The sequence below is a fragment of the Sipha flava genome, unplaced genomic scaffold, assembly GCF_003268045.1.
Source record: "Sipha flava isolate LNK unplaced genomic scaffold, YSA_version1 93_pilon_pilon, whole genome shotgun sequence".
NCBI lineage: Eukaryota > Metazoa > Arthropoda > Insecta > Hemiptera > Aphididae > Sipha > Sipha flava.
This window is the reverse complement of record NW_020273633.1, coordinates 1-23619: the sequence shown is the minus strand read 5'-3', so window position 1 is coordinate 23619 and position 23619 is coordinate 1. Positions and strand designations below refer to the sequence as shown.

General features: G+C 28.0%; 4 protein-coding genes across 6 annotated transcripts; 2 read left to right on the top strand and 2 right to left on the bottom strand.

Annotated features, from left to right (window-relative positions):
- The first annotated feature begins 409 nt into the window (after window positions 1-409).
- LOC112693735 (gastrula zinc finger protein XlCGF49.1-like) lies at window positions 410-3867 on the top strand. 3 transcript variants are annotated; one of them, XM_025568927.1, is made up of 3 exons: window positions 564-653; window positions 1183-1283; window positions 2979-3866. In XM_025568927.1, the coding sequence occupies exon 3, from the start codon at window positions 3018-3020 to the stop codon at window positions 3699-3701; it is 684 nt and encodes a 227-aa protein (XP_025424712.1). In that variant the 5' UTR covers window positions 564-653; window positions 1183-1283; window positions 2979-3017; the 3' UTR covers window positions 3702-3866. The 3 variants fall into 3 exon arrangements, with proteins under 3 accessions (XP_025424710.1, XP_025424712.1, XP_025424711.1); XM_025568926.1 differs by having other exon boundaries at window positions 1183-1288; XM_025568925.1 differs by lacking the exon at window positions 1183-1283 and having other exon boundaries at window positions 410-653; window positions 2979-3867.
- Window positions 3868-9159: 5292 nt separating this feature from the next.
- On the bottom strand, window positions 9160-14247 carry LOC112693748 (protein AF-9-like; the record flags this gene model as incomplete). Its single annotated transcript, XM_025568942.1, has 4 exons — window positions 9160-10878; window positions 12493-12716; window positions 13684-13861; window positions 14086-14247. Coding segments are annotated over 4 exons (1959 nt in total), but the record flags the coding sequence as incomplete, so codon positions are not given.
- LOC112693734 (microprocessor complex subunit DGCR8-like) lies at window positions 14144-18153 on the top strand. Its single transcript, XM_025568924.1, has 11 exons — window positions 14144-15669; window positions 15829-15901; window positions 16006-16154; window positions 16217-16307; window positions 16374-16461; window positions 16519-16637; window positions 17087-17224; window positions 17290-17498; window positions 17563-17663; window positions 17720-17888; window positions 17951-18153. The coding sequence occupies exons 1-11, from the start codon at window positions 15574-15576 to the stop codon at window positions 18131-18133; spliced, it is 1416 nt and encodes a 471-aa protein (XP_025424709.1). The 5' UTR covers window positions 14144-15573; the 3' UTR covers window positions 18134-18153.
- Window positions 18154-19789: 1636 nt separating this feature from the next.
- On the bottom strand, window positions 19790-23570 carry LOC112693751 (the record flags this gene model as incomplete). Its single annotated transcript, XM_025568947.1, is given in 6 exon segments — window positions 19790-20260; window positions 20324-20632; window positions 20722-20965; window positions 22695-22841; window positions 22921-23149; window positions 23262-23570. Coding segments are annotated over 6 exon segments (1390 nt in total), but the record flags the coding sequence as incomplete, so codon positions are not given.
- Window positions 23571-23619: the final 49 nt, after the last annotated feature.

Genomic DNA, 23619 nt, shown 5'->3' with positions numbered 1-23619 from the left:
AATGCTTGATGATTCAAAGCCAATTTTTTTCGTTTGGTTCAAAATTTGTGAGATGAAACCGTAAGTTTCCTCTTTTGACGATATCTAGTTAATTTCTTTTTTTCGTTAATAGATAATAACGTACTGCCTCTGATATATGTAGTTAATATTTCATTATCACAAATTTATTTTAGAAATCGATAAACGGAAAACAATTACAGATAAACCTTGTTACGTTGCTTTGAACGGAAAAAAAAGTTCACCGTCCCCTTATCGCCCAAAACAAGCTCACCGCTTCCCAATCGCCCTAAACGAGCTCACCGCCCATCGGTACTCCTTCATCACCCACCGGGGGGCGATATCGCCCCCGTTGAGATGCACTGATCTAATCTGTCTCCGCAATATCATAGAATATATTCTATGGCAATACACTATCAATCCTGGCTTCCGTGTTATCACGTTTCTGGGGAAAAATTTTTTACACCGAAATTCCGTTTTAAAGGTTGCCTTTAATTGCTCTAAAGATATTATGTTAATAATTAATTAAGCCCGTCATTGGGGACAATATTATTGAAATGGAATGCGTTGAAGGAAAACGTCTGCCGCAATCGAGTAATATTTCCGATAAAATGTCCGTCACTGCTACTTTGGAATTCTATACTGAAAACGAAACTGTATGTATTTACTATGAGCGCTACTTACAATATCTTATTAATTATTTTTATTATTTAAGACCAATGTTGGTTTGACTAAAAGAAATTGGATTTACTTGTTAGTTATTACACCGAAAAATATTCTTGGGTTTTCCCGGCCATCAACACCATCCCATCACACATCCATCCTCCAGCCTTCCCTATCCACCGCTCTTATTTTCCAATCCCGTCCTCCGTTCAGTTTTTCTACTTCTTTTCTAATCACATCTTTCCACCTCAATCGTAGTCTTCCCAGTGGTCTCCTGCCTACTGGGTTCTAGTCCATGATCATCCTTATGAGATGGTTTTGGCTTCGCATAGCATGCCTAGCCCATTGAAGTCTTCGGCTTCTTATTACTCTTAATATCTTAATACTTTCCAGTTCCTAATTTTTTCTCGTTTTCCACTCTCCCGATTCACCGAAAAATATAACAAATGTTATTTATATATACAATATATGATTTTACAAAATTGTTTTTTTTTTATATATATCTGACATCATATGAAAAAGAAAACCACGAGAAACACGAAACAAAAATGTTAAAATAATACAAGCAATAGCATTTTATAGAAAAATGAAAAGAGATTATTTCAAGAGGATAAGATGAAAAGGAAAGGTCGAGTTAACTAATTATGAACCTATTATTCAAGATCCAGTTTAAAAGCTGGAATCATTATAGTTATAGTTATTATCAGCTATAAAAAATATTCACTCATATCATAACTTATGATATCAATGAATATGTCTTACTATTTTCTATAATCCTAGATAAATGTTAACTAATTCACTGATTTATTTGACACAGAATTTTAAATTCTAAATATATTGAATCGGCAAGACAGTTAATTTACAAAATTCATGTTATTTATAGCAAACTATCCATGAAATTATTTTTAACATATAACATATTAAAAAATTACTTTGATAAATTATTTGATTGAATATTATATTGCTAGTTTTTAAGTAACTAAGTTATACCATTGATTATAGAATATTCTATAATCAATGGTTATACTATAGCAACGTTTTATTTCCCAACGCTGACCACTATTTTTAAATAATTGAAACTTGTAAATTTGTATAGTATTTTAACAAATAATTGTATTTATTCTTAATAATTTATAAAATTTAGTTAATTTTATGGATTTAATTTTTCTTTACAGTACAAGAGAAATGTCAAATATAATATTCCTCCCAACTCAATTAAGATTCTATATTGAAGCCTCATGAATATTGGCTTTCCATTTAAACAAATAAAAAAAGTTTAATATTTAAAATAATATTATTAAAAAATATGTGTATAACTTAATATATATTGGTAGGTATTTTTTTAAAATTATTGGGTATGTGTATTATCATTGATAATAAATACTAATATTATTTAATACTAGTATTTATAATCAATGGTATTATGTAGAATTTATACTTAATGTTATGTATAATATACTAATTTAATTGTTTATTCAAATGATTTCAATAATATTTTTTGTAGGTACCTATCAAATATTTTGTAGATTGTATTTATCTCTATTATTTATGCCACCTGATACTAATAATTTTATATTCATTGTTTGGCAATGTACAAAAGAATCTTTTAGATAATACATTTCTACGAATATAATTGGATTAAAATTATTTATATCCATTAAGAATATATTATATATCCAACATGTCCCATTGTTATTCATTATATTTATTAGTATTTTGAGTGAAAAATTAATGTAAATGGAAGTCTTTTATATATTTAAAAGATTTGAAAAAAAAAATAGCAAATGTTTTAAACAAATAAAACTACTAATTCATAGACATTACCCAATAAAAGAGTATGTTAATTCATATAAAAAGATAAATATTATTTAAAAAAATTTAAATCTGGTACTAAAATATTGAGCTTATGTCCAATTATATTAGTGTCAATACATTTGTAGCTTATACTATAAGAAAACCAAAATATTGTAATTTGACATTTCAAATGTTTACTTTATACTTAAATATCAAAAAATTACTATAAAAACTAATAACTTCCATTAAAAATGTATGATTTAAAGAGCTATGACAGGATTTTTTTGGTTAAAAATAACTATCCAGAAATGTATTAATTATTAGAAATAAAAAGATTACTGTAAAGCTAATTCTTTTAACATAAAGCTATACATATATTCATGTGACTACAATGTTCAATATTTTATCATAGTGAACTGTTGAATAATTTCAAAAATGAATTGTATTATATTGTTATCTTGAGCTGTAATTTTATTTTTAAATTTATCATATTCTGATATAATACTTAAACTATTAATTTTTAGGTGGGAAGTTGGGTAAATACAATTCATGCAAAAGAAGTGATGAAATACAAACAACAAACTGTATGTCAAAAGGATAATTTAAAGAATGATATTGGTGCAGTAATTTATTCTGAGGAGATGCAGTACTATAAAAGCTTACTTGAGTGCAGTTTTTGCTCAAAAATGTTTTCAAACAAATCCAATCTACGCAAACATTACAAAATACATACTGAAGATCGATCATTTGTGTGTGATATCTGTGATAAAACATTTGTAGACAAGCTAACTTTGCGTAATCATTGTAAGCTACACTCGGGTGAAAGACCTTACAAGTGTGATATTTGTGGCAAAACATTTGTGGAAACTAAAACCTTGCGTAGACACTATAAAGTACATACAGGTGAAAGACCCTATGAATGTGACGTATGTGGCAAAACATTTGCTGCAACATCGAATTTGCGTAGCCATTATAGAACACACACTGGTGAAAGACCGTACGAATGTGATATTTGTAGTAAAACATTTGTTGAGAAAAAGACTTTTAGTGATCACCATAGAACGCACACAGGCGAAAGACCTTATGTATGTGATGTTTGTGGTAGATCATTTACCCAAAAAACCACATTGTCTGTACATTATAGAACACATACTGATGAAAAACCATACAAATGCAGTATTTGTGAAATGTCATTCAAAGATGGTAGTAACTTTAGAAGACACACTAAAAGAAAACATAATAGTTGATTTTAACAACTGTAGTTTTTGCCATTAAAACAATTTTGATTCCTACATCAGATCCAATCAATAATTGAACAATTTTAGTATTGTTCAAAATTGTATGATGTCTATAGTAATATATGTAACTATGCTCCTAGTTAGAAAAACAATGAAAAAAAAATTAATTATTTATTTTATTTTAAGTAATAAATTATTTTGGTTATTGGAATAAATTATATTATTGTTAAAAAAATAATTTTTCATATTCATTTTATAGATTATTGTTTGTTAAATATAAATAAGATTTTTCCTTATGCATTTCTAAAAATTTATAAAAATTGGATATTTACATATTTTTATTTATTTGTTTTACCAAGTATTATAGATTGTAGTTTTGTAATGTAGACTAATGAAGATTGCATGATAATTTGATAATTGATAATAAACACCTTTAACAGTGGAGGAGGAAATAATTGATTTGATTTATTTAATATATTATATTTAAAAAAGTGAAGAGAAATAATAGTTTATAAAAATTTCAGTAACTGCCTGGATGGTTTTAAATTTGAATATAATTTGAAAATAATTTAACAGTAATTGTGTAGTGAAATGTTTATTATTGGTTTATTAAATTGAGTCATAACAGAGCTTAGCAGTCAATTGGTCATGAGGTGATCAATAAAATGCAAATGAAAATAGAAAATTCACTTATTTCCAAGAAATAAGTTGTTTTCCAAGAAAACCTTAAGAGATAAGGCAATGGATAAAAGTAATTAAAATTTTCGTAGGGACGAGCTACTTAATTTATATATTATGGATTTATTAAAAACATCACCACAGTCAAAAAATGTAACATTAAAACACTACATTTATGTAGATAAATTAATTGATGGAAACATGAAGATATTTATTACTAGAGGATAGATTTACAGATATCATTTTGATAGATTTTAAGCCTAGTTAAAATATAATAGTATGGATTAATAATAATATAACAGAAGTGTACATTATAAAAGTAAAGGCTATTGATTGGCAGTGGCGTCCTCAGACCTTTTTGGGGGGTGGGGGGTGAACTTCATAAATGTATTCACATTTATGTATTTTCCTAGTATGATATAAATAATAAATATTAACAATTTGGAAAAAAGGCCATGGGGTGACTGTCCCATTCACCCCCTCCTAAGGATGCATCTACTGGTAGCCTCATGCTTACATAAAACATAAGAATAATATAATTTACATTGAGCAATTGAACGTAGTTTATTATTTATTTGATACTTTATAATTATAATAATGAAAATTTTAAAATAAAAGTATTTGTAATCAGGGACATCCACATAAATGTAACTCAAGGGGAGCAAAAATATTTTAAGTAAATATAAACTAATAATTTTTTTGCTATGTTTTTCTTCTTTTTCTTATGTCCTAAAGTAAATATAAACTATGGGAAGATTTGCCACTCTATGTTTCGTATGCTCATATTTTGTAATATTATCATTAATAATGTTCTAAAAATCTAAACTAATCTAAGTTCATATAAAATTACATTATTAGTTCAAATATTTAAAAGAAAAACATAAGAAAGTATAAACAAAAAATAATTTAATTTTATCAAATTTACATCATGTTTAATTATTTTATTCAAAAAGTAATGACGATCTCCTTTTGTTAGAAGCAAATAAATTGATCGAATCATCAATTTGTTGATTAAATTTTTTTTATCACCATACCTTTGCTGATGTATATTAATGGTCTAGGGACGTTTAGGTCACTAATAAAAACGCAACCCGTTTGGACCAGGATTTTGTGAACCCATTTGAGCCAATTTTTTTTTTAGTACATTTTAAATAAAGTACTTCTAAATAATTACTAGTAAGCCCGTTTAGGCCCGTTTCATACGCATATCGTACGCGCGCGCTTTTAGTTTACATTGATTAAGTTCATACGCACCGTAATGACGAGCAAAACGCGCCATTACCGGAGTAATAAGATGTTCAGTTAAACTGTGTAAACTAATTTGTAATTTATGTACAGAATAATAATATTTATAATTGATAATTGGCCAAAAACCCACAGTTATATTATATATACGTATGATACAAATATACAATACATACACAAATATATAATAGATATCTGTTACAAAATGGCCTTATCGGCGGGTGCGATAATACTAATTGGCAATATTGCGATTTATTATATATTATTATCAAAAATTTAAAACACTATGCTCTATAGTGGTTCCTATAAATCATACCATACTAGGTTAGTATTAATATTTTCAATTTTGTTAGTGCACTCTTAATATTCGTGTAGTTAAAATGGATTTTCAAATCGAAAATGTTTTTTGTCGACCTTATGGCAGCATATGGCACAGTCAACCATAATATTCTATTATAAAAAATATACTACCACAAAATATTGGGATTTTATCCAAATAGTCGCGTCTCTTTTACACAATCGTCGTTTTACGGTGACACTGAACAATAAATGGAGGAAACAAAGAAATGGTCTACCACAGGGTAGTTATCTGGCTCCGACACTATTTAACCTGTACACCAATGACCAACCTATACCTGAAGATAAAAGACACTTCCTATATGCGGATGATCTGGCAATGACAGCCCAGGATATATCTTTTGAGAAAGTCAAAATAAACGAAACGAAAATCGTAGAATCCATGAATTTTTATTACTCTAATAATCAGCTAAAACCATACCCAAGCAAGACACAAATATGCTGTTTCCATCTAAGAAACAGAGATGCTTAGAAACGAATCGACATAAAGTGGCTCGAAGATACACTACCCTACACTGACTACCCAGTCTATCTTGGAGTAACATAAGATAGGACACTTACATTTAAGGAGCATTGTATTAAAACGAAAATGAAAATACAGACTAGGAACAATCTACTGGAAAAGCTGTCGGGTACTAAATGGGGAGCATGACCATACACAATGAGAACAACGGGATTGGCATTATGTTTTTCAGCGGGGGAATACACGTGCCCAATGTGGAGTAGGTAGGTCGAAATATGTTAAACACGTGGACGTTGTGTTAAACGATACCTGTCGACCTATAACAGGATGTCTCTGACCAACACCGATAAATAAAATATATTGTCTGTCAGGAATTGCCACACCTAGAATTAGAAGGAGCGTAAGCACGGATCTAGAAAGAACAAAACAGCTAAAAGATAATAGACACCCCATGTTTAAGAACGAAGCTATAAGAACAAGATTTAAATCCCGACAAAGCTCTATTAATTCATCAATGGAACTAAAAGACCCCCTCCCCCCAGACCAGGCTAGACTACTAAGATGGAGAGCTGAAGCGGAAATAGTCGACCCCATCCAACCAAACCAGCACCTACCACCTGGTAAAGACCTACGGTGGAACCTATGGAAAACTATCAATAAATTGAGAACTGTAGTCGCAAGAACAAGATCAAATATAGTGAAGTGGGGTTTTAATAATAATAAGGAGGATAACAAGTGTGAATGCGGCGAACGATAGAAAAATGAACACTTACTTGTATCATGAATCCAACATAGTGTAACAGGAACGACCTTCTTTGTAAGAAATTGTAGGACATGAATTGTTACGGATTCTCCATAATTTTTTTTTTACATTATTTTTATTTGGTATCAAACACGGAGCCGACGAGAGGGTGGGACAGGGAGGGTTAGAGCCTCAAGCCCGTCGTCTCATCCTTTAATACAACATTTTTTTATAATCTCATTTGTTGCAGCATAAGATGCGAGTTTGAATATTTGTATTGTACTTAAGTATGAAAAAGTAGTATGTTTGTATACCTTGGCCAAACAAGTGTAAAGGGGACCTAGAATTTATCAGCCCCGGGGCCCTCAAAAGTTCTTACCGGTTCTAATCAAAGAAGCAGCTTCGTCTGTTAATTTGGTAACTTTTAGGAATATCGAAATTGTTTATAATATTTTCTTTCGTCGTATTTAAGGCATGGCATACTTCAGCTTTAGCAGAACCAGGAATATGAGAATGTTTTTAATATTTTAAAATATTGGTTTTGGATGAATTTGTCGTTATACTACCTTCACAATGTTCCTTTCGTTGAACATAAATATATCACCCAATTCCTTTTGAAACACTTAAATGTAATCATTAATTTTTAATTTTGTTTTAACTAATTCAATTGTAAATTCTCCCCGAACCACCACTGCACTAACTAATAACTAATAACTACAGCCTATAGGTACCTTACCTACCCTAGTAATAGCCATAACCAGCTGTTTTGTACTTATTTTAAAACAAGGTATGGTAAATATATAATTAATTCTAGCGGGGAAATTGCTCCCCCCTCCCGCCAGTTTACACCTATGCTCACGGTTATCGTAGAGTAATAATTGCTCGATGTCAATTATCTGTGTTCTAATATTGGGTGCAAAAAGGCCGATATTTCGATAAAACCGTCAGGTGTTAATTGTCCGAATACCATATTTCGACAACTGTCGTTTTTTCTATAAAAACAATTTTCACTCCTACCTTGGATTATGAATCAATACATAGGCATAGAGCATAAGTTTATGTATATTTATGTCATCTATGTCGATTGAACATTTATAATTATTTTTTCTAACAAATTTTCCCTATTTCCTTTTTCCTTAAGTTTTTTAATATTAAATTCAATTATTTTTGCGAACATCCGCGCTGTTTTTGCGTAACCGTTAAAATATTGTGGACGTCACTTGGGTTTGATGCTGTGCAATGATTTTAATAACAATTTTAAAAAAATTAATAGTTTTATTTTTATATAACCAACTACCAAACATTGGTACAAAAAAAAAAAATCTATAATAAGGTACTCAATCATTGTTTGTCTTACACACTTATGAAACATACATAACATTGCATAAAAATAGAATAAAATAATTTTAATATTTATAATGTACCTAAGTTTAATAAATCCGGTCACGGTGAACTTTTTTGTCTGCTTTCTCTCCCACCATGATGCACCAATTATATCATTAGATACAAGACTTCCAACAGTTCCTCGAGATATTTATTTCTCAATATTCTTGTTGCCAAGTTGTGTCTAATTAGTTATTTCATTATGATTATGTTTTTTTATGAAACTATACAAATAAGTAATACAATATTTTATTACAGCAATATAGAAGTTAAGTTAAGAGAATTTTAAAAAACAATCAATTCATAATATGATTTTAAAATAATTTATAATTTAAAGGCAACAAAACATATCAAACAATACTTGATTCTAAAATTAAGCAAAAATAATAATTATTATATTATAATAAAAGTATAAGTAAATTATACTTAAAAATGATTAGTCAATGTAATACATATTAAAATATGAAATTGAAAGAAAAAGGATACATTTAAATAATACTAGACAACCATTCAGAGTTCTTTGGCAGTTGCGAACTCAAAAAAAAAAAAACATTTGTATAGTTAAAAATAACACTATTACAATAATTTCTGTACAATAATATATTTTATCTAATATGAGAAAATGTCCAACTACTAAAATAAAAAGAAAAACAATTCATATTAAAATTCACACAATTCAAAAATAAGTCCATAACAGGGAAATATAGGACAACAATATTTATGTGATATTAAATCATAATTCTTTATCGATGTTATGTACAATTTTACTATACAGACTTGTTCACAATGTAATTAAATCACATTATTTTGGGATGCTGTAGCTACTCAAGTAATCAGTTTTAAACAAATAAATAAGTTAAATTAACAAAATATATTATGTAATTATAAATATATAAATTAAGTGTATAAATAAAACTAACAAATTATGTGATAAGTTCTTGTAATTTTTTCACTGTGGTTTCATTCAAAGCACAGAGATCAAAATCAAAAGTTTTTGTAGTTATTTCATAATGTCCAGTTTCGGCTATTACAGTTACTACCCTTTGAAGGTCTTCATCTTCTAACATCATTATTTTGTGTTGGAGATGTTTTAGTGAATTTATATACTCATCAGTGAATTTATTGTTACTTGGAGATGGTGATGGTGATCTAGAAAGGTCTGAACATGTTTCCCGTATCTGTTCAGTAATCTCTGGTCTACTAGATTTTGGCTTTGATTCTTCAGAATCACGTTCTTTCTTTTTTCGTTTCTTCTTTTTTATAAAACTATTTTCTGGAGAAAGCTTTTTCTTGGGTGGTTCTAGTTCCTTAGGCTTAGGTGGTTCTGGTGGTTGATAAGGAGAATCACTATCTTCAGAGAGAAATTCTTCTTCAGATTCAGGTTCATGAATTCTAGAAGAATTCGCTTTTGGTGGCGGTGAACATTCTGGTATCTCTTCTTTTAACTTAGGAAATTCTTCTATTGAAGTAATTGTTTGTGGTACATCAAGATGTTTAAATGAAGTATCTTGCTCAACAAAATTCGATTTTTCTTCTTTCTTAGATAATCTTTCTTCTTTATTTCTTTTATCTCTTTTTTTATGCTCCTTATGACTTTTATGTGGTTTTGATGATTTTTCAGATTTTTCTAGTTTTTTATCAGACTTAATTTTTATTGATTCTGGAGAACTTTTATGTTTCTTTTTCTCTTGATCATTAAATTCAGATTTTATTTCTTGTTTAATAATTTTTGCTTCATGATATGATTTTTCTTCTTTGTGAGTCTTTTCTTTATTCTTTTCCTTTATTTTATCTTCGCGTTTGCTTTTATCTTTAGATTCTTTTTTTTCAATTTTAATATCATTTAACTTTTCTTTTACCTTTTCATGATGAGTAGATTCTTTTTTGTCAGGTTTAGAACTACTTTGTTTAATGGACTTAGATTTGTCAGAACTTTCTTTCGATTTTTCTTTTTTATCTTTATCTTTTTTTACTTTGTCAACAGACAATTCTTTGGACTTTTTCTTTTCTTTATCTCTTTCTTTTTCTTTTTTTTCCTCTTTATGATGAGGACTACTTTTAATTTTTGTTTGAGATTTGTCCGAGGAAGATAGTTTTTGTGATGATGATTTTGATGTAGTCAGTGGTAACTTTGAAGGCTGTATTGGAGACCCAAAAAGTGTGGCAAATGTATTATTTAATTTCATGTCTTCTTTTTTATTTTTTTTAGGTGGTGGGGATGGCAACCGATTAGTATTTGTAATTGATTTTTGTTTTGATATGGCAGAACTTGAAGAGGGGTTTTTTGTTTCAGCACCATCATGTGATAATACACTTATCTAAAGTATTAACAAATAATATATTTGTTAATATGATACAAAAATGTAATTAAATACTAAAATGTTTTTGATACCATTATTGGCTGTTTGCTTATTGCGCACTTGAAATAATAAAATAGATGTAATTTTTGCCAGACTAATCTAGTAATACAATAAGAATTTAAGAACAAATTTGAATTTATATTGAAATCTACTTGAGACCAACTTTTCTACTCCCTCCCTCCAAACTACAATAGTAAAATCAGAGCTTAGGTTTTTCAATTATCGAGGGAAAGTGCCACAATTTCAAAAAAAAAAAAAAAGGTGTTCAATTAATTTTGGTAGGATTATTTAGGGACTAAATCAAAAAATGTAGAAAGGCTGAATACAAAAAGACTCCACATAAAATTCAAACTTATTTTTAAAATTTTTATCACATTGCTAGATTGGTTTGAGCGTTTGGCAACTCTAATCTACTATATTATGTGTGTAATAAGCTACGATAATTAACCTACATTGTTTTAAGACTTATAAATTTAATATAAATTTGGAAAGTTAAATTCATTTATATCTTATGGCTTTTAACACAAATCAACTTAACTATCTATCTAAATAAAATTAATTTATTATATATTAGTTGTTAGTTGTATAATGAAAGATATTTAAGTTGAAGAATTGGAGAAAAATTATAGTTTTTTGTGTGGTACTTATAAGTTTTCAAAATTAAAAAAGAAATATATTTATATATATGAAAGATAAATTGAATTTTTTTATAGTAATAAACCAAGGATTGTTTAATTGTATTTGTAACATAATAGGTACTAACATTTTTTTATAATTAATGTTTTAATGTCTGGAAGTGAACTTAAATAGTTTTTAATCTTAAAATAATAAAATTTTATAGTAATTATAAATGAAAAATGTATCATTAAATATTGAGTTCAATTCTGTGTTATACTATACATATGAATAGGAAAACAACAAGAAAAACGAATCTTGGTAATAATTATGCTATTTATATGTTTCTTTAAGTCAGTGGTTTTCAAACTGTGGTAAACGTACCCCTTGAGGGTACTCGAAATTATTTAAGGGGTAGGAGTCTGGCCAACAAACCTTTACATTTAAATTATTAATGTGGAAAAGGTTATTCATGTTTAAAAGTAAATATAGAAACAAGTTAAATCCTGAAGATGATTTAAGATTGTATTTAACAAAATTAGAACCCAATATTGATCAACTGTGCCAACAAAAACAAGCTAACAAAAAACCTAATCTAACCCTTCTCACTAATTTTTTTGAAAGTAAGCTTTTTATGTTTATAACATTTTATTGTGTATTAGTTTTTAATAAAATAAAAATGTAATTAAGTTTTTAAATTTTTTTATAATTATTTTAGTTTTTCTAATTAAGAAGGGGTACCCAAAAAATATTATTGATAAAAAGGCATACATTGTTTATAAAAGTTTAAGGATCCTTCTTTAAGTAATAACAAAACATTAAATTCAAAAAGTGAAAAATCATTTATGCATGGTATCTTACTTCATATTATTTTAATAAAATCATGTTTCAATTCCATGGTGTATATTAGAGAAAATAAATATTAGCAATATTCTTTATAGAAAATTATTTACTTACTCCTCCGCCTTTAATAAGTTTCCGTCGGAAATCTTCCGAAGGGCTAAATACATATACTTCTCTTATAACTCTTGAAATTGGTGGTGAACCACGATCTTGAAGTACCAATTCGTAGTTAAATTTAATTTTTCTTGGTTCTTCTTTATTTCGTACATAAATTTCAATAGGTAATGGAAAACCAGCATATCCAGATTCTTTCACAACATATGGTGGTTCTTTAACCACTAAAAAAAAATTGCAAACCATACAAATTACATTTTTGTTGTCAAAATTCTAACTAGATAATAAACCATGTTTTATAACTTCATATATATATATATATATATATATATATATATATATATTGCGAAATGTTTAAATAATAGTTTATTTTTATGAATATGACAGTTTATTTTTTATGAAAACATTAATGTTTGATTATTTGCCTAACACTAATATTGAAGTTGCAGAGTTTTTACAAAATATAAATAAATTATTTAAGTTTAACAGTCAACAGTTATTAAAATATATTGTACATGAATAAAATATGCATTTTAATATCACAGTTTTGAAGGAGTATATAAAATAAATAAATTGTATAGCCTATTTATTTAAAAAATTAAATTATCAGATATAAGCAGAATTAAAAAAAAAAAAATGTTTCTTATTGTTGTTAATTAATAATTTTATTGTAATAATATGCTAAACATTTAAATAAACAGTGTTAAGTATTACAATTTGATCAATAAAAAGAAAGTATAGAGATAAGAATTTGAAAACTTCATTTTTAGGTCTATAAAATAAAATTTAATTTATATTGTATATTAGGAGATTCATCTATGTATTTTTGTTTTATAACTTTTAAAGTAGTAAACATTTTTTAACTTTATTAGAACATATAATAAAATGTTGCAATTATAATTATTTTTTTTTGTAGTTAAAAAACAAAAGTATATTACATGCATTTACAGTTATAAATAAATGTTTCATTGGTAGCATTAAGACACAACCAGTCATCAAAACACATGGCTTATTTAGGAAAATTATAAAACATTACAATGTATAAAATATTTGGGTATATTTCAACAGCTTATGAAAAGATAAAACCTATAAGATTAAGTTGGTAAAGAACACAATATTGAATTAAAAAAAAAAATAAAACAAGCAAATGTTGTGTATGACTTAACTATATTTATTAAAAAATAAACTTGCCTCTTTTTGGATTTGGAAACGTGTCATGTAAATGAAACACAACTTTGTCAATAAAGAAATGTATGTCTGTGTTGTCAGCGCCACGAACAAACAGTTCCCAGTCATGAGTAAATCCTTCTGGCGTTCGTTTGTTTCGGACGGACGCCTCATGACCAATTTCAAATATAACTTTAACATACTGCAAAATAAAAAAGGCAGTTAAAGCATATAAAAGTTGAATGTTGCGAGAGTGACAATAATATGAACCAATAATTAAACGACTGAACAGTTACCAACGTTCGCCTGCACATCACTGTGATTTACAGAGAAGTAATCATAGTCGTACACTGTTGTCCAGTGGATTGTCGACGCATAGGTTACATATCAGAATCACTATGGAATCAAAAAACCAACAATACTCACGGGAAATGCCATTTTCATGGAATCATTGTGGCCGTACAGCGGATGGTTATTACCAATGCTCCGATGACGGCTGGTGCTTGCGTGTACCCACAGAAAACAGTCGGCGGGTACCAGTGATTGTCGGAAAGACTTCGTCCGGCCGAACAGTAAGGGTAGTATTTTTTAAATTTTTTTTTTGTAACCTCGATGTATCCTGCACGGCAGAAAGAAAATCCAAACGATGGACGAGCGCGTTCAAGATAACAGACGTAATATTATCTACTTTCCAAATAAAAACACTCAAACTGCTAGCACGCACGTAAATAAATCAAAAACGAAAACAACAAACAGCTGAACGCCCAGGCGGGCCACAACTTGCATAATTACCCGCGAAACTGACGAGGTCGAAGCAATCGGAAGTAGTGACAGCCGCATTGTAACAGCTGCGGTCGACTAACGCATCGTCATCAAACGGAAGGATCGAAGGTCGTGAGAATTAATAATAGAAAACATAATTATAGTTCCATTCTGTGGCGATACATATTATTCTCACACATGTCTATACTGTAAATAATCTGTATTCTGTGGTATTACTATTTTAATCGTTATCGATGCACGGCGGTTGATATAACCATATTGTTCTGTGATATAACAGCTGGGGCTTAACGTAACCGCACATCACATCGTAATCAGTCATGACCGCTTTGACCAGCCTCCAGTCATGATGACTCGATTTTAAGTCGTCCAGTCTATGTCAGCGGTTCTCAAACTTGTCCACTCCATGTGCGGTCCTTATATCCGAGTTCCAGTTTCCAGCTTTAAATGCACTCGTACAATTGTATCCGGTGTACTTTAAGAGTTAAATAATCAGGATCGATACCATTGGCAGTTGTAATTATTATTAATTATAACATTCATCGGTTGGATATATTTGTGAAGTCCTAGTGTTGGATTGGGCCTATTTTGAAACCCGTTGTTCTAACCTATATTTTGAACGGTTCGATCGGCCGAATATTTTCAATGACCGGAGTGTGTAGATGCCGAAAAATCAACGGCAGTTTGTTTGCAGTGAGTGATCTACACAATAAGTTAAGACAAGAGTTGGTTGTACGTATTTAAACAACTAAACTGGTCACCGTTACACCTTAAAAACTTCAACTGCTTCGGATTCGTATCCTGTAGTCTAGACGATCCATAGTGTCAAATTCGAGTACATATTTGTCGCTATTAGTTTGTCGGCGTCTACTGAAGTTGTAGGTCGTGCGTCGGTGTCGGTACGTCTTGCGTCAACTATCGTTTGTACTGTGCAACATTTTTGACATCGCAGCTAATCTTAGTTCACGCTGTCGTATTGACACCGTACTTCTACGTACGTAGATTGCCGACGCCCAAGCGCGACGTTCGTTCCATAAGTTTTTGAACGACACGCGGTTAGGTATCGTAAAGGATAACTGATGTATTTACTACCACTTTTGCTTGTATTGGAAACCTACACTGCTGTTCATCATCATGTCTGATGCTGAGGATTGCTGCTTGTTGGAATCCATTGAAGACAATGCAGATGAATCGGAGTTTAATTCTAATAATGAACATCAGCAACAGCAGGTATAAGGATTGGTAGACATTGCTATGAGCAGTTTAAAATTAATTATTATAAATCACTTTATTCCATCTTAGCACAATGAATCATTAATTTCATTTCTTTCAACTGTTGTATTTATTGTATAGTTAACCTACTGATTTTGTATTGTTAATCATATTTAGACTAAAAATTGTACAAACATAACATTGACTCGTGATGAAGCAAATAAAGAATTTGCAACAACTATTAGTTATGGTAAATTTGTACTTATATTTTACTATTTATTAAATATATTTTATATTTTTATTTACATTCTTAAATCAATACATTATTATTTATAGTTAATATTACTATTTTAGAATTAGACAATCAATTATTTAGTGATGACAATTTACCAGAAGGATGGACTAAAGTGAATCATGATAGTGGTATGCCAGTTTATTTAAATGAAGAAATGAAGGTTTGTACTTTTACAAAGCCATACTTTCTTGGAGCTAATAGTCTTAAGGTAAGCATTTTTTAATTTCTATATTTTTTTTTTATAAAGAATGTATTGTTTAATTTTTATAGAACCATGAAATTCCAGTTGAAAATGTTCCTTGTTTACATTATAAACTAAAACTGCAAAATAAAAATGATGAAAACAATGACTCTTCTGACAGTAATATTTGTGTTCATTAAGTTTCTCTAGTAAATATTATATACAATTAAAATAATTTATTTTTAGACATACCTGTTACATTGAGTCATGAAAAGTACCGAGAATATTGTAGTAAATTATTTAAGTTTAAAAATATAAAATTTATGAGATTTAGGTAAGTTATTTGTTATATTACAGTTTTAAATGAAATACAATAATTTTTTTTGTTTAGTTCCTGGGATAAGCGTCGAGAATATATACGAATGATTAAAGCTGATCGAAGACGAAAAGATCTTCCAAAATTAAAAGACAAATCACAATTGATGTCATTTCCAGTTCAACACCCTACTGGTAAAAGAAAACATTAATATTACTTTTATTAGTTATGATAATTTTTTTTTTTTTATTGTTAATATAATATAATATATAATATAATAGGACTTTAAAACTTTAAATAATTAATTTTTAATGTCAAAAAATAAATAAAATAAGTTAAAAAAAATGTAATTAGCAATCATAATTGTTTTGTTAAGAAGTGTTACATTTTTTATTATAAATGTATATCTTATATTTCTAATTTCATGTTGAGTTTTTGATGACATTATCAATGTATCTGGTTTTAATTTGTTGAATGCTGTCTTATTTTCAAAAGAAATGATAATATTTAAATTTTGATAAATTGTTATGTGGTATCCAAAAATATTTTACAAAGAAGCAAATTTATTCTTTTAATTTTATTTTTTTATTTATTATACAAAGAAATCTATTTTGTTGTAATGATTTTCTTTAAAAATTCTTAGCCAAAAATAATAAGGATGATTCTAATCTTGATGAGCAATGGACAATTAATTTAAATGGTAAAAGCTATGTAAGCATTCTGCATGAATATATTCAACGTGTGCTGAAAACACAACCGTCATATGAATTTAAAGAACTTGGTAAGAAGTATTAATGAAATTATTAATATTATTAAAGTACAATGATTTTTTTAAATTTTTTTAAGAGAATGCCAGGTATCCATATCTATCCACTGTAATTCTAGATGGCATGCAATATGGTATCGGCATTGGCTCTAGTAAAAAACAAGCTAAACTTGATGCTGCTAGAGCTACTCTTGAAATACTATTACCATCTGTTAAAGACCATATTCAAATCAATCGAAGGCATTTAATGAATGAGCGTCAAAGTTGTACTAATTTTGATGGAGATACAGTAAGTATTCTTTTATCTACTTAAGAAAATCACTTTTTTAATTAATGTTTTGTTTATACTGTAGCTTTTTGACAAATTAAAAATTAAGGATTCTAGAATACCTGAATTTTGTGCTCAAGCTGCTGAGTCAATGCCATATGACATGTTGCAGATATGTGTGAAACGGTAAATAAATAAAATAAAAAATCAATAGTCAGTATTTATTTATATTTATTTAACAGAAATTTTGGTGACAATGTTAATGTCATAAGTGAAATGCAAACTATGCAAAGTGGATCAGATTCTGAGATATTTTATCGTTGCACAATGTCTGTTAAAGAATATTCTGCAACTGTTATTTGTAAAAATAAACGTGAAGGACGTCAAAAAGGAGCTCAAGCTCTGCTAAAGGTTTATTAAAAATAATATTTTAGAAATTATTTTATATTTTATAATATATTTTTTAATTATAGGTACTGCATCCTCATATAAATTATTTTGGTTCTTTGTTAAGATTATACAGCCATCAAAACGTTGGAAGTGGATGTGAAAAAAAACTAGACGAACCTGGTAGTCAAAGCCCAAAACCTAGGAGTGGCCCTAACTATGAAATATTGAAAAAATTAAATACTGAAATGTTGAAATTAGAATCTTAATAAAAAAATTTAAAAATATATGACATACTTTTTTTGACACAGTTCTTAATTATATTAAATAATTATTAGTTTAGTGTGTTATTTGATTAATTTTTGAGATTCTATAGTTGTTTTTTTTACAAGATTTAACCTCATAAGTTAATTTCATAACAAAATAATATAATTGGATGGTAATAGATATAATACATTCATTTAAAAAGACTGTTTAAATATTTAACATTTTAAATTAAAGGAAAAAACTTATCTAGGTCAATCGCATTTATTTGTATTGTAACTGTTGACAAAACTAATAATAAATATTTATGATAAAACTGTCGTAGTGACAGCAAGTACTTAAAAAGAAAATAAAAGAAATATTTATTTACTATATCATAGTGATAGCAAATAATAAAATAAAACAACAAAATAGAATAACAATTATTAATATTGTTATATATATATATATGTATAGGATATGGTGAATTAATAATAATTAATAACATGGATCTGAGTAATATATTTTCCCTTTATTAATATTAACAACACCAACAATGCAACAAAACACAACTCATGGCACGATCAAAAACACTGGCCATGATGCTGACGAACAAAATAAATTATATCAATACTAATAATAAAACAAGAGGGTGGGAAAATCTTGCTGTCTTGGGAGAAATCCCACTTATATTAATGTTAATATATCATGCTGTAGTGACAATGAAGATAAAAGAGAATAATATTAATTAAAATTATTTGTATATCTGTTCTAATGACAAGTGCAATAGAAATGGTACGCTCCTCAAACGACGAAGCAACAGAAAAAGAAAACTGTCGAGTGGTTTGACATCCGGTGCAATGTCAGAATTACTCTGACTATTGCACCATTGCTCGGTTTGCAGAACCACTTGATCAGTTTTGGGGGGGTCCTTTTTTCTTAGACTTGCAAGTCGTCTCGAGTAGGTCTTACTTCAATTTCGGAAAGGTGAATGGTAACTTTCGTCGAGTCACCGGAGCTTTTATATCTGCTGGATCGGCGGTATCGATAAGAAAATTAAAATAATAAGAATAGTATTACCTACTCGTTAAGGTATTTGCAAATTTTATAATAAGAATACATTTTAATTATGATTCGTGTTTATTTACGGTAGTATTGATAAACACAACATTGGTTAAGTAATACAAATAGTAAATAGTATTAACAAAAATTGGACGAATCATATTTTAATAAAAATCTGTGTTTATAGAAATGCCAATATAATATAAAACATAAAATAAAATTCGGCTCAAACAGTAACCAATATTAATATATTTCAGATAAAACCTATTTCTTATTTTTATTAAATTAATGAACAATAGATTTTTTAAATATAGGTAATCTTATTAGTTTACTACAAAAGAATTTTAATATATTATATATTTTATCTAGAAATAATGTGAATCATTTTTTTTTTAAGTATGTTGCATAAGCGAGGTACAATCTATGACTATTTCATAAAATCAATAAGATTTAATACATTCACAGTATTGTTTCTATTTTAGAAATAGTTTATAGACTATAGTTTGAACTCTTATTGAAATTTGTTTCATTATAAAGTGACCCTATTAATCAGTTTAATGAGTCTTAAAATAATAAACGAATCATTACATACAAAATATTATTGCAAAGAACTAAACAAATAAATAATAATACATTTTTATTTAAAAGAATTACATTTTTTTTTTGTTTGCACTTCAAGGTCTAAATTTGAATGTATTCTCTATCAACCTTTGTTAACCACTATTATAATGCCAAATATATAATACTAGGAAAATCTTTATGTAGGTAACATTGATTGAGTTTAAAAAATATTTTTTTATATTAAATTATGTCATTGCATTCTAAAAGATTTTAGTTGTTTAACAAAATATATACAAATTAAAAAATACTTAACGTGGTGAAAAATTCTTTGAAAATAGATTATTTTATATAAATCAAGCACAATAAATTTCTTGGTATCTATAATTCTGGCACAGATTTCAATTCATGGCAATGGTTTGATGATGATTTCATTGCTAAAGTTATACCACTTTTATAGTTGGCTGGTATCACAATATGATTAGTAAATTGGACACTTTCTTTTTCTTCCCTTAGAAGATTCACCACTTGTCCTGAAACGAGAATCATTAACTAAAAGTTAGGGGACAAATATTCCATTTTCAAATATTGCATACCTAACACATTAAACCTATGCCAATGTCTATCAGAATGTGTGGCTAATGACATGAGATCTGTTTGTGGGGTCCACCTTGACAGTACATCAGCTCTTTTAATCATCAAAGTTGATGGGGAAATCAGTTGTGGCTTCAGCACATCCATTGAATATTGACTCAGAGGATTGGTTAGGTAGATTTGAGCGCATTCTGTACGTAAAGGGTTATATGCTACACCATACATCATTTGATGGTGCCAGCTATCTGGCACAAGTGTATGTGATGTAACAATTCCACGTTGGCGATTTAATGTCAATATTGGAATTGCCCCTTTATTAGTGTAAGATTATTTATTATAGTGGCATAAATTAAAAACAGTTAATAATAATTAATTATTAATTATTGTCTGTTAAAACTACCTTTTTGAATCCAACTAGCAAGCCAGGGAGCCAAAGGCATATCCAAATTTTGATGTGTGGAAAAAAACCTTGCACTGACTTGTGAATCTGTAGCAGTTTCTAAGGTCTTTACTAAATCTTGTGGCATACAACCAGCCATAGCACACGATTCCAAATAGGAAACAAGAGGAGCAGTTTCATCACGCAAACGAGTGCCAATGGTCTTAATTATTCGGTCAATACTAAATGGTATCCTTAGGGCTAACTAAAAATAGAAAAATCAATTATTAATATATAGCATTGGGGTTAAATATGAGTTCATAATTAAGTATTCGAGACAATTTTATGAAAAATTGCACATTTTTTTATAATAATGTATTTTTTAATTTATTATATATAATACATACACAGGAAATATTTATGAGGGGATACAATATTTGCATTAGCTGATAATTCACCAATACCAAAATTATAAATTAATTTTTTTTAGCTAAACATACAGCACAGTAAAGTTTAAAAATTAAACTAATACATTTTATCTAAATATTTATCATTTATTGAGCTTAAGAGATATAAAATTTATATAATTTAAGATCTTAAGAATTTAATAGATGACTTAAAAAAAAAAGTGCAGTGAGTATATGAGTGCATAGTGATTATCCTACTATTGCTTGCAAAATTTTATTTCTAAAAATAGAATTACTATTCTCATCATTAAGCCAATGTTTTTTTTAATCTTTAGGTTAATTTACAGCTTTTATACTTTATTTTTAGTGGCTTATTAATATGTCTTTAAGTTCTTCATAAGTCTTAATATTTTTTTAATACTTATAATATAATATCATAATTGATTATAATTCATTAATCATTAATATATCGTATTTATAATAACTTAACATTTTATTTGTATTTAAAAAATTATTTCGACAATTTCAAGTACCTTATTAGTTTTTTTCCATCAAATATATCTATCCCCCAGAGTCACATTTATAGCAGTTATTTTTTTAATTTTATTAATGAACTATATTTCACATATTAATGAAGTTTTTTTTTTCTCCAAATATAGAAGGTTAATTTCTTCAATATAGTTTGGTTTTATTACTATTATGGATTTATTTATATTTAAGAGTACTTCCATCATCAAACATAAACTTGTTTCATAAGTATAACATTCTTACTTAAATTAATCACTGTTTACCAAACTTTTTTTTTACTAGTCCTTTTTTTCTGGATTCCAGGTAAAATTTAATATCGTTGTCTTTTTAATATTGTTTTTTATCTTTGATATTCTACTTCAGACGAATGAAATTCTTGATATACATGATTATTTTTGGTAACTCTAATATATATTTAAATGTTTTGACTTAATTGTCTTAACCACTACTTAAGATTTTATGATTTTCAATTAATCAGGTTCTTAAGTTGCTGATATCTTCATTGTTCTTCTATAAATTTAATTAACTTCATTATTAATATTTTGTTTTTATGTATGTATATTTTATGTGTGAATGTATGAAAATAATTGTATTATATCATGTTTTAAAACAAATATTACGTATACATAAATATAAAAATAGCTTTTATAATACAATTTATTTCTAATGTTTTAAAAGCTCTTTAATGATGTTATGTTTAGACCATTGTATGAACTCTGCAATGGAAGTATGTAATTTTATAGATTGTTCTTATCTTCCATAATTTACGATATTAGACACATGGTAGCTCTACAACCTTTTTACAATGAATATTTTGAAGTCTAGATTAAAAAAGTATTTAAGTTGTAAGGTTTTGTATGCTAAAATTTAAATTATTCTGAATATGTGTAACGAAACTTGTTCAATGTTACTGTGGATATTGGTCTAATACATTTTTGAATGATTGTTTATAATAAATTCTATGAGCGGGATATGAAAAAGAATGACATTGATAGCAAACCTACAATATAATTAATTTTATACAAAACCAATAAATTAAATTAAAATTACCAAACTTACTAAAGTATTTACAACAGCAGTTACACCACAGGCAGATACACCAATTTGGTTAACTTGCATAAGGGCTGCATCATTTTCAGACCATACCATTTCTTTGACCCAAGTCAAATCGTCTACACGCATTCTTTTCATTTTTTGACATACCTCCTAGTAATAATAAGCTAATATTGATAAAAATCAACTATCAAAATTATCAAATAAAAAAAAAATCTATTCATTTTTTTACCAAAGTATCACCAGTACGCCTTAAACATCCATTACGTTCTTCCTTAGAAAGAAGAGCATTGACACCATTCAAGTATATACTATTAATAGGTAAATTAGTATTAATAGCAGACAATTCAGGAGTAGAATTATCTGTTTCATTAATTATTGCAATTTTAGTATCAATGGGGTTTTCTTTTTCATTTTTATTAACACCGGAAAAACTAGGTACTGGATCTTCTTCAGGTTCACTATTAAAAAAATAATAGATTTATTACTTACAATACAATCATTTGAATGAAGTTTACTTTCAATAGATATATTATACATATGTTATATTATACAAATTTAATATAAATTTACTTGTCATCATTGTTAATTAGGACAATTTCTCCATCTTCACCAGCAGTAGTTTCAGGATCAAAATCCATTTCTAAGTAATCCATCAAAGGTGATGCACTTCTATCATTCATAGGTAAATTGTTAACTTCTGGCTCTTGTCGATCACCTCGATATGTGTATATACAACAATCATCATCAGAATTATTTTCTTCTTGGTCACAGTAAACTAAACTAGCAGCAATCATGTGATCATGCTGAGCAGCCATATCACAATCAGCACAACACTCAGAAACGGTACAACCATTCATAAAATTATTATTCAAGCTAGACCAAAAAAAAAAATAACAAGATTAAAAATGTACATCAATGAAAACAAACC

Excerpts from the sequence above, each read along its gene's own strand:
- LOC112693735 (XM_025568925.1), top strand. The coding sequence starts at position 555 with ATGGAATGCGTTGAAGGAAAACGTCTGCCGCAATCGAGTAATATTTCC. Across the intron at positions 654-2,978 it reads TCTATACTGAAAACGAAACT|GTGGGAAGTTGGGTAAATAC; the intron begins GTATGTATTTAC and ends ATTAATTTTTAG.
- LOC112693734 (XM_025568924.1), top strand. The coding sequence starts at position 15,574 with ATGTCTGATGCTGAGGATTGCTGCTTGTTGGAATCCATTGAAGACAAT. Across the intron at positions 17,225-17,289 it reads ATATGAATTTAAAGAACTTG|AGAATGCCAGGTATCCATAT; the intron begins GTAAGAAGTATT and ends AATTTTTTTAAG. Across the intron at positions 17,664-17,719 it reads TTGCAGATATGTGTGAAACG|AAATTTTGGTGACAATGTTA; the intron begins GTAAATAAATAA and ends TTTATTTAACAG.